We start from the raw sequence: 13,329 nt of genomic DNA, 5'->3' as shown, positions 1-13,329 counted from the left end.
GTCTTGTTCGGTAAAGGTAAACAAAGATAACGACTCTTATGCTAAAAACAATTGTGCGCGTACTCCTCTTCGCCCTCTTCTTCCACCGAATCTTCAAATTTGAGCAAATCGAGCGGATCTGAAAGCACGCATAGCATAGTGAGCCAGTTCACTCCAAAATAGATAGCTAGACCCCCAAAAAAATCACTCATCTGTCAATCACTAGTTAGTCAAAGTCATACTGGTTCGGACACAGGTCTCTCTCGTTGCAAGCAAGCATCCCTGGGGGAAAAAATCTCCTTCCTCACCGAAAATATCTTCAGCTTCTAAAAGGCTTGCGGAAGAGGTTGGTTCCTTGGAAACAGCATCTGTTGTCGAAGGCTCAGAGCGTACTGCAGCATAAGGGTATTCAGCTCCCTGAAACATCCAGCAGGAGTGAACACAAGTAAAGAACTCAAGCAAAGAATTGCTTTCCACTTTGAGCTTACCCACCTGACGAACAGCAGTTCAGTGTCACTTACAGCAGCTCCTGGTGGTGAGTCGCGGGGCCGCAGCACAGCGGGAGCAACGGGGTTAACCACTCCGCTAGAGGGAGCTATTTGATTCGCCCCTGTAGCCGATTGCTCCCTGGTAGCGACCGCTTCAGTCAAAGGTGCTTTGAGGTCCATCTCGTTACTGATTGTGGCAGCACTTTCACTCTGACGTCGTCTTGACGTTTCAGGTCCTTCGCTAGTAGTTTCTTTAGTAAGCTCGTTTCCCCTCGGAAAAGAAAAGGCACTTTTTTCACTAACTTGTCTGCCTTCACTTGGCCTGTTAGACTGCTTTTGAATGGCAGAGCCAGAGCCATCCCTGCTACTGTCCGAAGCAGAGGGCGCCTGTGACATCTCCAGTTCGTCTCCAAGAGTTGGTAGAGCTCTCCAAGACGCACCGACTAAGTGATCCACTTGCTTCTTTTGTGAAGAACGTGCAGAAGACTCGCCTGAGGTTGCAGCTAGTTCATAGCGCGGATGAACACCACGTCTGTGCTGTTTTCTCCTGAAGCCATAAAGTCGAAACCAGATCGGGAGAGCCACCTAGCAAGGGAAACCAGAGAGTCACTATTCGCTGCACAGCTTCTCAAGGGGACCTACATCTCATCGGTAAAGGCCTCCAACTCCTTGATATGTGCCAGGGCAGCCTTCATCCCTGCCTTCAGCTTCATTAACTCATGGTCGCGCTGCGCTGTTTCGACTTCACTGGCGTACGATGCGCCTTTTACTGGCTCTTCTTGCCTTGATTCTTGCAGAATTTGCATCAAACAATTACGCACGCCACGGACCTGCTGCAACAGACGAGCTTGTTGTTTGTTCTTTACCTCCAGTATTGTGACCTGTTGAGCAGCAGCATCATCATTATCTTTGCAAAACCATCATCGCTAGCCATGTACAAGAGCTAGATATCCGACAAAAACTGGGGAACCGAAATCAACGTCAACGGGGATAACTACTATGTTCGAAAACGGTTCGGCAGACCGCTTCTCACTTGCTGAACTTTCTCCTCGAGCCTCCCCTGCAACTGTTGTATCAAGGCGTCATTCTCCTCCGCCTCAGCCTCTTGCCTTTGCTTATCTTCCTCAAGCTCCACGATCCGCTGTCGAAGGGTTGAAGTACTGGCACTTATGTCGCCTTGAAGCTGCTGACGCGCTGCTTCTGCCGCCCTGGCTCTGTCTTCTGCGAAGCGGAGTTGCCCTTCCAGTGTTTCCTTTTCTCCTGTGACAGAGAACCACGGCATTGGAGCGAGGTATACTGCAAGTCTCTGTACAGTGCATGGGGCTATTCGTACCCGTTACATGTGGTAGCTCACGCGTCAGCGTTTCCTTTATCTGGCGAAGTTCTTCAGCAGCATCAGCTTTTTCCTTTTGTGCAGCAGCCAAAAGGCGGTTCAAGTGCTCACTCTGCGTCGATTGGTCACAACGAAGAACGATCAGCACTGTATCAGCACTGTTTAGTGAAGGGTACAACAAGTGCTCAAAATGCTCGAAGCATGAATTGAGCGTTGTCACATAAACTGTTCCTTACTTGTGAGGTAAGCTTGTCGATGAGGGCATCCTTCTCGCGGGTTACACAAAGCAAATTCTCCTCTTTATCTGGCAGAAGTAAGCACAGAAAACTGCAGATGCTCGTCAGCATTATGAGACAAACAAAAGCCTGTTGTGGCATCGTAAACACGGGCACGAAGGGGCTATACTCACCATGCAGCAAGGCCTCGATCCGCTCTCTCTCCACTTGCCCAGAGCTCAGCGCCGCCTGCAGCTGATGAAGTTTCTCCTGGTCGCATAAATGCTGCTCCTGTTGCATGCGCAACTGGCTGTGCTCATGTTCAAAGCCTTCCAAGCGCTCGACAAGCTGCTGCTTCTCTGTTCTCATCCGTCTAAGAGATAACACTGCGTCATTCATCTCCTGAAACACGCACGGGGCACAATGCCTTGGTCATGTAGAGGGTCCTACGCGACGCTGAGCAACATTTTCTGCAAACGAGAAATATGACTGGCAACGAGGCGCTCCACACGTTGACCAATGCATGCAAAAGTACCGAGTGTGTGCAGATCTATAAGGTGCATGCGCAAGACAGAATGCTTCTTTATTGACGGATTTTTCTGCGACATGGGAACATACATCGTTTCGTTTGTCACGCTCGGCAGCTATTCGGTCCATACAGTCAATTGCAGCTGCATTCAAGTACCGCAAGTGCTGTACTTCTTTCTTAGACAGCATCCCACTCTCCGTGGATCTCCCGGCAAAAATCAGCAGTTCTCGCAGCTGGTCAACTGAAGATGAACAGGCAAGAGTCGAACGTAGTTCGATTACATAGTGTGATATTTGTCTTTGTCATAAGAGCATTTAAAGACACCAGCACATGACTGCATTGTAACCCTGCAAAGCTTACATGGGTCTTCCGATTCAACGGTCTTCAAGAGTGCCAATATATCATCACGTGCTGATCTTGAAGGCTCTTCAAATGAGCGATGTTCGGAGCCTCCGTCTTGTCTCGGTCCAGCTGAGCATGCTGCGCTTGTAGCAGAGGTTCCGCTCACGGGACGTTCTTGTTGTTCGCCTAGTGCATGCCCCATTCTCGGACTCCCTCGCCATTGCCCTCGTAGCGGCTCGTCACCGTAGTTCTCCTCGAGCCCGTCACATGCCAGCCTTGAGGCTGCTGAGTTACCGCTCCGCAGCTTCTGGTCCTTCGCGTCTTTTTCATAGGTGGCTCCAGCACTGCCGATGTTAGCGGAAGCCCCAACTGGCAAACAGTGAAACTCAGACGTTACGCTGCTGGCTCGGGACAAAGTAGACTGAACAATCCGTCCAGAGTCTGGGGACGTTGCAGATTGACCAGCATCCTGAGAATCCCCATCTGGCAGCCTCATCGCTGTGGATTTCTCTTGAAGATAGCTCTTCAGAAAGCCAAAAACCATCATGGATAGTTCTGTAATCGATAGGACAGACGTCGGCTCCAAGAGCGACGTCTCCTTGTGCACTTCATCCCAAAACAGGCTAGAGGGGCATGCCTCCCCTGCCTGAAGTAGACCGCATCTCCTGTTCTCCATTTGCCGTTCATTATGACGGAAGGTGACCGACTTGTTCGTCTGGTCGATGATTTGGAGCACTTCGTCTCTGGAAAGCAGCACGCTGTTGGTCGGTCCCTGTTGCTTCCTCATAGCCTCAGCAAGCAACCCATCCCTGTACAGGAAGCCAAAATCAAGCTGCGGTGGCCAGCATATTGAAAGGAAGCTGTGGTGTAGATGATAGAAACGGCGGACCTGGCAGCACTGGTGCAAGCACATGCGCTTCGGTATGCGTGCATTAATGTAATGGCTACTGAGATGTCATACCTGAAAACCTGCAGCCCATAAACCTTATCGTCAATATGCGTAGATGGCTCTCTGATCCCCAAGAGTTCAAGAAGATTCTCCATGCCTGAAAAGAAAAGGGTAGGACTGCATGGATAGTTAAGCGGAGCGTGCCGAAGACTGCGTAGACACACAGGCTGTGACGAGCCATCCACTCGCGCCAATACTGCACTGACCCGCCCAAAAGCTAAGAAAATTAATCTCTCCGTTGTTGTCTGCTTCAAAACACTTCTTGATCAAGTCCTCAACTTCCTCTTTTTCCATGGGTGCCGCCTGCACACAGAATTCAAGCGGCAAGTTCCGGATTTATTTCCAAACAATAAGTAATTCAAAAGTTGATGACAAAAACTAGCGGCAGTCTGGCACAGTGCAGGAAGCTCTGACTGACCATCAAAAGGTGCTGTGTAAGCAGTTGCTGTTCCGCTTCTAAGCGCACTAGTGGCCAGCCGCTGCCGCGGCAGCTGACAAACAGCTCCAGCACAGCGTGTATTTCATCCATTTTCCTCAAAAAGGCGGCACGCGGTGAAGCAAGTGACTAGTGAGAACTGTTGATATTCATGGCCTCCATGGGAGTGGAAGCGCAAAAGACAGGAAAGCCGCGGCGCAGTTCCAAGAGTAGTCTTCACCCAGCCAGCCAACCAGTGAACATCGCATTATCCAGCCCCTGCAGATCAACGAGATTCACTGGTATGGAACGGTTGAGACCATGGTGGGCCCGGAGTTTGAAGGCAAATACACTTAAATAGGCGGCGCAGTTTGTATTTGCAGCCCGTGACATTGATGTCTTCATTGCTAGCCGCACCGAATCATACTGTTAAGGATGAGAGGAAGCTCCTGTAAGAACGTACTAGGAGACATTGCCTCTGATGCAGAACCGCAAGACCAGAGGGGGGAAAGCTACAGAATTTAGAGGAGCCCAGTGAATGTAGCAGATGGGGCTCCAGGTACTGTAATTACGTAGTCGAACTGCTAACTTGAAAAAGTCGACTACAGGAAGTAGACAATTCCTGAAAGGGGATATGCTGGTGAGAGTGGGAAGACATAAGGGGCCCCTGCAGTAAACCATGAGACCGCTGCCACGTTGAGAGACACAGAGCAAGTAGATCACTTGCTGCTTCTGCCGCGAATTGCTCAGCCATTCATGACTCTCAAATGTTAGTGAAAGACAGTGACGTCATTTAATATGCCTTCACTTGGACGCCGCTGCACGCCCGTCACTGTATACTGGGTACCTACTCGCTGTGGCGGCCCATCAGCAACCAGCGGCACCTGGGGCCCTTCAGAACAGTGTGCAGGAATCCATTTTTACTTCAGTGCAAGGATTAAAAGCATTGTTCTACCACTGTTAATTGCTCATCACGGGCCGTTTTTTAGTCAGAGATCAGGCAGCGCCCGTAAGGACCTGTACGGGTCAACATTGAGCTGCTTTGAAATGAAGGGGCCCCCTGTCCCATGATCGGTCAGCCGCTTCAATGGCAACTGTTTGCCGTGCACGAACAACGCGAATTATGGATATAAGACTCTTCATAACTCTTGTCCCTTGAAGACGGAAACTGGATTACCTGCGACTTCAAGCGGATGCTTCTTGTGTGTGGTGAGCACGCTTAGAAGACCACTGAGGCACCGGGCGACTGAGTGCAGTTCCCAGCTTCCGGGTTCTCACTACACAAGTGGATTAGTCAGGCAATATTTGATTGCAATGCAGCCCCCCGGTTTTTCGTTATTCCGTGCCGCCGTCATCGCCGGTTAGTTTTTTCGCACTTACCACTAGGCTACGCATTGCAAGTTCGCCTCCGCTGCTCGTAGGGCTGCGTCACTCACAAGTCCGTAGCATACTTAACAGGTACTGTGGCCCTAGTACAGAACTCTAGGCGTTGTGCGGACTAACCAACGAGCAACTCCCCTCATTTCTAATAAATATTCCAGTAGGCAAATGCTCTGCATTCCTGCTCTAAGCAAATTCCATCGTTTCTAATACTATGTATTCCAGTGGGCGGAGATTCTGCATTGATGGTCAGGTGTGTTCAAGGAAACTTCATTGTCTTTAACAAGTATTTCGGTTAAAAGAGCTGTGTCTACTCCACAAGGGCTTCCCTGCACCACCATGAAAGTAGGGAGCAACTTCGCTTCACTACCACCCCTTGTGGAGTAGACACAGCTCTTTTAACCGAAATATTTGTTAAAGACAACGAAGCTTCCTTGATCATACCTGACCATCAATGCACAATCTCCGCCTACTGGAGTACATATTAGAAACGAGGGAAGTTGCTTACAGCAGGAATGCAGAGCATTTGCCTACTGGAATACTTATTAGAAATGAGGGGAGTTGCTTTGAGCATATCTGAATACCCACATCAAACATCCGCCTCATTCACAGATCTATCAAATAGTGGCTCAGTCATTCATTCATGCAGTCTGCTCATCAGAGCAGTCTCACAATGATCCACTGCTACCTGTAGCACTGGCGTACGGCAGGCAGGTTTTCAGAAGCCACGCAGCCTAGCTATCCAGAATTTTCATCGTCGAGCACCACACCCAGAGCCAAGCAACCGCGTCATCTATGTACCTACGCTTTTGAACAAACGCGAGTGCCACCGGATTGCGACAGTTGGAGCGGGATGCTGGTTAAGGCCATTCCAAGCGCTCGAGTATATTATTTAAACTTGAATAGGAATAGGACGCTGCTTACCTGAAAGCGTTCCTCGCTAAGGCGGGTGCTCAGCACGGGAACTTGGCAAATCCAGAGACACCGCTTGTCGAGCCCAGATAGCATATATTCAACAGAATAATTGTACGTGGAGCACACTGAACACAGAAGTCGCTAGTTTCGTGTCTTGAAGCGAAGAGCATTTGCCTTTTACAGAGGGGAGGAAAGGACTGCCGCCATCATGTCGCTTTTTTGTTTGTTTCCCGTTAGTGCATGAGAACACTGCTGTAGAGTGCAAGCATGTTTGTGCCTTCGCGGTCTGGACGGACTCAGCATAATTGTCCATTTTCTGCTAAGCGCCTTCGTGCATCATTCTAATTTTGCCTGAGCAGCTCCACTTGCTCTACTATTACCAGGGGTCTTATTCGCTGCCAGCGAGCCCTCCCGTTGGCAATACAATTGCCAGACCATCTGCAAGTCAACAAGTCTAAGAAATTTACTATTCTATAGGTGCGGGAAGCCAGATGGAATCTTAATGTCATGGTTCAGAGTGCGTGGTCGGCTTTGGTTGGCATGAAGGATGCATGACCCAACACTGCAACACGACCATTTTAGTGAATGTAAAGTGCACATCAAAACTAAAGTTACGACTAACTACGACTGGCCTGGGCCTGTGGGCCTGTTTATTGCGAGCTTGAAACTCCTTTGAATGGTTCTGATTGAGCAGACTCCAGTGGTGCACGAAGAAACACCACAGAAGAAATTACGCTAATCAGATGTGCTGCGCGGGCACTCATGCCTCGACCATAAGTTGCGTGGCATGCTTCCTTCCGTTCAGTGGGAAGAAAATCCGAGCTGCCTGGCTAAACAAGATAAGCGCATGCACAGACGACACCAGCAAAGCCAGTGCGAGGCACCAAAGAGCGAGCACTCTCAGGGTACACACTGTGGCAGCGAACGTCTGCAGAGACAGCAAATAACTGACAGGAAGTGCAGCAGCAGTCCATTCACGGTGCTCGCAAGCACCCATGAACGAAACACTAAGAGCTGCGGATTGATTATCAATGGAACCCTTATTTGGCAGCAGGTAAGCAAGAACAATGGCAGCGAGAAATGGCAAGAGGCCTAGCAGGAGATCTAGAGTTAATGACAGGGCAAAGATAAACCGGCAAGCCTCCGCTACCAGTACGAATTGATTTCCAAAATTTCCTGTTACCCTGTCTCGCTCTTCTCCTGCATGTCTCCCAGTCCCCTCAGATATAGAAACAGTGTCAGACACCGTTTTGCAGGGGGCACGTGCTGGGGCATGATGCACTAATCGTCTGACGGAATTTCTCCTGAAGAAATGCCGCTTCTCATTCGGTGCAAAGCGCTTGGGAGTTTTGAGTTTCCCCAAGCTAACTGCGATGGCGCACGTCATTGGCGGCGCTGGTGGCGCAGTTGAGGGGCATATGTCCAGTTGCTTGTTTGCAGTGTCCTCATCACGATTGCTCTCAGTGTTTCTTACCCGGGGTGAGTTGAAGGACCTGCCTGCTTGTCTTTCACACGTGGGTTGACAGACCAACCACAGCACATCCTTGCTTCTGTCATTGAAATGCTTCGAGAAGACATCCGCTTCCTCCCGTATGTACGACGCAGGGGGAGTGGTGCAGGGCACTTCATCTGCTCGGAAAGAAACATTTCCCTGTGAAAAGGCACTGATACTCTCCTTCTCCAGAGCATTTGTCACCCACAAAGAGTTATCCCCAAAATGCTGATCTTGATACAGAAGGAGCTTTTCGAATTCGCGACACCAAAAGCTGAAAAATGTCTGAAAACACACGCGGACTGTGTCTCACCACGCATTGGGGGTGTACTGCGATTAGCATTTACCTGCACGAACAATCTCCACCAGCTGCCTGCGTTGAAGAAATCTCACTCACCTCTCGTAAATGGGGCAATTCGACCATATCCCGAAACCGGTAATGCATGTCTGGAGAAGCAAGCTGGTCTAAACCACTATCTCCCCGGGTGCTACTGCCATCACCAGCAACCCCGGATTCAGGCGCCTTGTTCCAATGAGTTGGGGCTGGACAGTCAGCGGATTTAAATCCAGCCACGACTCGTGATGGGTCTAAACGGCGCTGCTGGTCGTGGCGTGGTTTGCAAAACAGGTAAGGCCGAGCATCAGACGTTAATGAGTCGTTTGGTGGCAAATCAAATAGATCCTCGGTGTGCATGCACGCCAACGGCTCTTGGTGCAGTGGTGTACAGCCATCCAACGTTTCTGTCACATCAACGAGCTGCTCGGTGGATTCAGTATGTGGAAAGAGTGTATGAAGGCTAGCCCACTGAATGCCGGCTTCCCCCTGGTTAACAGAGGAACGCGGGCTTGTAGGTGGAACAACGTCCTCCGGACCACCTCCAAGGGAAACTGATTTAGTTTCAAAACTTGTCTCATTGAGTTGCGATGCTTCTACTCTCCTAAATGCAGAAATTTCAGTATACCTGAACGTTACAAGGCGCTCATACCAGTTAAATATACACCGTTCCCTCCGAACAATCATGTCACTGTATTGTTTATCATCAAGCTGACAGGGCTGTGGCCTTTTGTTTCCCCTCTTGAATATTCGAACAATTGGGGGCCCAGGCGTAACCTGCACCTGCCTACACTCTTCTTTGTTAATATCAACGGAAGTCTCACGGCGCTCTGAGCCACCCGTAAAAAAGAGTTTGAAGCCTTTCCAGCCAGTTCTTGCGCGAAATCCACCAGGAGGAAGCACCTCTGTACGACGAGATTCAAATTTGCTCTTCAAATCTTCTTTCTTGTGCACTTTGGCGCGTGCTAGGCTTGAATGGGATTCTCCAGCAGTGTGAGAGTTGAGGGAGGCACTCACTGGTATCGCAAGGAGCGAAGCAGGAGCACCCTGCTTCTTAGCCTCACTTCTCAGCCATCTGTTAGGATTAGCTGCCGCCAAACCAGAAGCCAAACTTTTTGTCCGGAGACTGGAAGCGTCACTGCACTTCGAAAAAGTAGTATCCTTAGCAACAGAATCCTCGTAGGCGCGGTCATGCGGATAACCATCTACACCAACCTTTGATATCGCAGTAGCCTCTTGAGCCTCACCCTTATAAACAAATTCCAGAACGCTAGATATCCATGGGCTCTGCCCAGTGTTTCTGCAAGGGTGTAATGCGGCTTTACAATTACTACTTGCGCAAGGGCTTGGAATGCAGCCTTCTGCCAAACCACTCGACCAGTATTTCTGTTTTTCTTCGTGAGTTAAAGTTGGCCGGAGGTCTTGTACACCGACCGGCGCCCGTAATGAGTCGGCCAAGAGACCGCCACTGCTGCCATGGAAACGCCAGTTAGCCTTGGCCGACGTCTCTCTAGGGGTTGACATGCCAGGCTCACCCACAGTGCCACTTAAGCGTGAGGACACAGAAGCAGTCGGTGTTAGGCGACTAAAACGACGCTCCCCGTGGGCCGCCAGGAACGGTTTGTCTAGGCGCGACTTGAGATGCTGGCGGTGAAGCTGTATAGCACCTTGCAAAGAGGGACATGGATGGAGCTTCCGATGAACACGACCCCAAAGAGTGGCTCTTGTGTAACGCGCATATCGTTTTGTACAAAGATTACAGCGTGCCCAATTCGAAGCAGACGAACGACGGAACTCAACAGCGGGGTCTCCTAACGATGTAATGCAGGCGCTATCGCCTGTATCTCTAGGCACGCAGACGTCGACATGCCCGTGCTCCTCTTCTCCTTGGCTTATAGTGCGAAGATCCTGACCATACTTCGGGATGGAAGACGAGTTGGAACGATCCACACGTCCCCCACCTTTCGAGCTTTGGCAGACATGCCCACGAGCCGGCTTAATCTGTCCTCCTCCCCTGTTTGGCAGCTGTTGAGGCCCCGGTTCGCCAGTGTGATTGATTCCCTGGTTTTGTACTTCTGCCAAATTGAACCTTACAGCCGAGGCGTACGTCAGACAGTCGAGGTAAGGCAGAAGACCACGGGGACTAACAAGTAATACTTTGAGTGCTGTAACTCCCAAAAATCCGCATGCCCATAGACCTACGACAGAAAGCGAGGCTACTACAGCCACCATTACGATTTGTATTAACAGTACTAAACAACACGCAACTGCAGCGGGAGGCAAAATGCAACCTGCAATGACGATTTTTATTGCTGTGCACTGGGTGGAAGGCAAAATGCAGCAGCTCAATAGCTTGAAGTATTTCACAACAAGTAATTCTCCTAACACCAAACGCCTGGGAAACAACGTGCTGTGCCCTTCCTCTTCCTTGGAATTCACTGTAACATGAAAAAGCGTAGCAGCCTTCCAGGCTGCCCAGATGCCTGTGTTTCTAAGGTGACAACTGCAACAAAGTCCAAGAGCAATGCTTGGTAAGAAGATTGACAAGCATGCCAGCACGCCTGCAGCGACAAGTAATGGCTCTGCTCCTTCGAATTTTCCTGCCGCTGCTGCGAGAAATAACGTCATTGAAACTCTTGAGGCATAGTCGAAAACAGATATGGTGACGACGAACGCTGCCAAACAACAGCGGGTGAATGTCCGTCCGTCCCAACCGAAGCGACATTCCGAACGTCTCCGCCATGCATTAAAATCATAAGCAGAATTACTGCGTTGCACTGCGCCCGCGTGCAAATCTGGTGAACTCTTCCTGTTCATCCTATCCTCAGTCTTGGAGTCGCTTTGTGTTGGCGGCAATGCGGTGTTGAAAGGCACATCCTGTCTGGACTTTGGGGACATTTGCGCTGCACCGCACATACGCCGCACTCGATACGCAGACCATTTGCTGTACTTTCTATGCATGTAGCAAGCCTGAGCTCACCTCACCTTCCAGCAGCTTTGCCAAGGCAGTATGACCGAAAAGGCATGCGACATCTAGCGGTGTTAGAGATCTCTGCATCATCATAGAACAGCGAATTCGGTAGAAAATTGTGAACTCGGGAAGCTTCACAATGTTAGCTAGCATGTTTCAACGTTTGCGGAAGCTAGGTGCTTTCGCACAAAGGCAACAATGCACAACCGCAGTACGGGAAAGTTGACGCTTACAAAATCACGATCTTCGATGCTGCCTCCGGAGCTCAAGAGGAGTCCGATGATTCGTTTGTCCCCTTGTCTACAGGCCCAATGCATCGGTGTCCACCCACTTGCATCCACACCTCGAGGATCAGCACCTAACTGCAGAAGAAATTCAACTGTGGAGAAGTGCCCAGCCTCAGCGGCGTAGTGCAGTGGGGTTAGGTAACCGAAACCTGGGCCAAGAATGTCGAGCGAGGGGACCTTATGGAGTACTTGCTTCAGCAACGCGGTTTGACCCAATGATGCCAGTATGTGAACTATTGTGTTTCCTTTCTGCAAGGAGCACATATACGGCCACAAATGCATACAATGGCACTTCGCGATCCCTCGCGTGGCCTTCATCAACAAATATATCTCTGTGGAAAACTTATTCGATCGAAGACTATTGGCAAGCAGCACTGCAAAAACACAAGGGAAATACGTTCTTTCAACAATAACGAAAAGCGACACGGTTGCCGTACCGCATCTGCCACCTCAGTGTCCGCACCATTTTCTATTAAGAGCATCATCACCTCCACGTACTTTTGAGAAACTTTCGACTTCAATCTGAACCACACACCAATTACGGTTATCATGGAAAACCGCCTAAGCAGAACCCTCTGGAGGTGCAGGAGTTTCAATGCTACACGCTATTGTGCAATGACCCACGCGGCTAGCATCAAAGGGGTCCAGGCATTTGAGGATTCCAAAGGATCCACTGCCGCCTCATTCTGCATCCAGGAAAGCAGGAGGAAAAATAAGGGAAAAACACATCGCAAATTAATCCCGTCAACGTGCACAGCGTAAGGGAGAAAATTTGCTTTCACATGGGTGACGAGGGCAGCTGGAGACCCACTTCAAGAAGCAGCTTCACTATATCGACGTGCCCGCTAGTGGTAGCGTAGTGCAAGGGGTAGCGGTAACACTTCCCGTTGGATGCAAAGTTAGGGGTAGCTCCGGATTCCAAAAGCTCCTGTACTTCTTTCAAGTCTCCATCTTCACAGGCTTTGCATAATTTTGCTGTCAGCATTGTGAGTCTCCTGCAGCGACTGGCACATGGGGCCCGAAAGGCAGATAACAGCTTACACATTCTTACGAATTGAAATACTGGCGATGTAGTAATGCAGTGAAATGCTTGCAGCACAACGCTGCATTCCACTGCAAACATATCTACTTATCTATTCAACTGTAAGGCTGGACAATTATTTATATCTTACCATGGATGCCTTCAATTGCTGTTGTGTGCCTGGCCCAACAGGCCCCGCCAGCAAGTTGCAGCGTCAGAGCAGGCGTGGCCAAGGCTTTATGAAAAGCTAAGCCTAGTCCCATTTATGAACGGCCCTGTGCCTTGTCTGGGAATCAGTTGGTCCCGGGATCCGAATTCCCCGTGACACGGCCTACTGAGCAAGCGAAGAGAGATGGACTTCCCGCTGACATTCCTGGATCTTGTGTTCTCTTAATGACAAACTAAAGCTAGATGGTGGTAGCAATTCAGTGAAGGAGCTCGTGGAGCGAGCGTTGCACAGGTCAATTTCGTCAGCGGCTACTTTGCCTATGACCGCCCAATACACAGCAACCAGAGATGCAAAGCACACCCCGGGGACAACCTACTCTAAAAAAGCTGAATAATTCTTCAAAAATTTGCGAGGAACTCTGGCATTGGTGGCTTCTGAGCCAGCATGCCTTAGAACATACAATGATGAAGGACCCACACAATGTCGGCCGTGGCAGCTGCCCAAAGAGCT

General features: G+C 50.0%; 2 protein-coding genes across 2 annotated transcripts; both read right to left on the bottom strand.

The window, feature by feature from the left end:
- Positions 1–41: 41 nt before the first annotated feature.
- On the bottom strand, positions 42–4,129 carry ENH_00086010 (hypothetical protein; the record flags this gene model as incomplete). Its single annotated transcript, XM_013577858.1, has 12 exons — positions 42–118; positions 288–396; positions 468–1,014; positions 1,110–1,348; positions 1,501–1,727; positions 1,822–1,912; positions 2,037–2,104; positions 2,210–2,417; positions 2,634–2,785; positions 2,905–3,695; positions 3,848–3,932; positions 4,042–4,129. 12 exons carry the CDS (start codon positions 4,127–4,129, stop codon positions 42–44), a joined length of 2,682 nt encoding a protein of 893 aa, XP_013433312.1.
- Positions 4,130–7,305: 3,176 nt separating this feature from the next.
- ENH_00086000 (hypothetical protein, conserved) lies at positions 7,306–12,804 on the bottom strand (the record flags this gene model as incomplete). Its single annotated transcript, XM_013577857.1, has 8 exons — positions 7,306–7,473; positions 8,020–8,322; positions 8,435–11,274; positions 11,357–11,423; positions 11,576–11,878; positions 12,067–12,151; positions 12,254–12,315; positions 12,802–12,804. 8 exons carry the CDS (start codon positions 12,802–12,804, stop codon positions 7,306–7,308), a joined length of 3,831 nt encoding a protein of 1,276 aa, XP_013433311.1.
- Positions 12,805–13,329: the final 525 nt, after the last annotated feature.

The sequence above is a fragment of the Eimeria necatrix genome, genomic scaffold, assembly GCF_000499385.1.
Source record: "Eimeria necatrix Houghton genomic scaffold, Enh_scaff9, whole genome shotgun sequence".
Lineage (NCBI taxonomy): Eukaryota > Apicomplexa > Conoidasida > Eucoccidiorida > Eimeriidae > Eimeria > Eimeria necatrix.
Note: the sequence above shows the minus strand (reverse complement) of the source record. Positions and strands in the feature narration are given on the sequence as shown.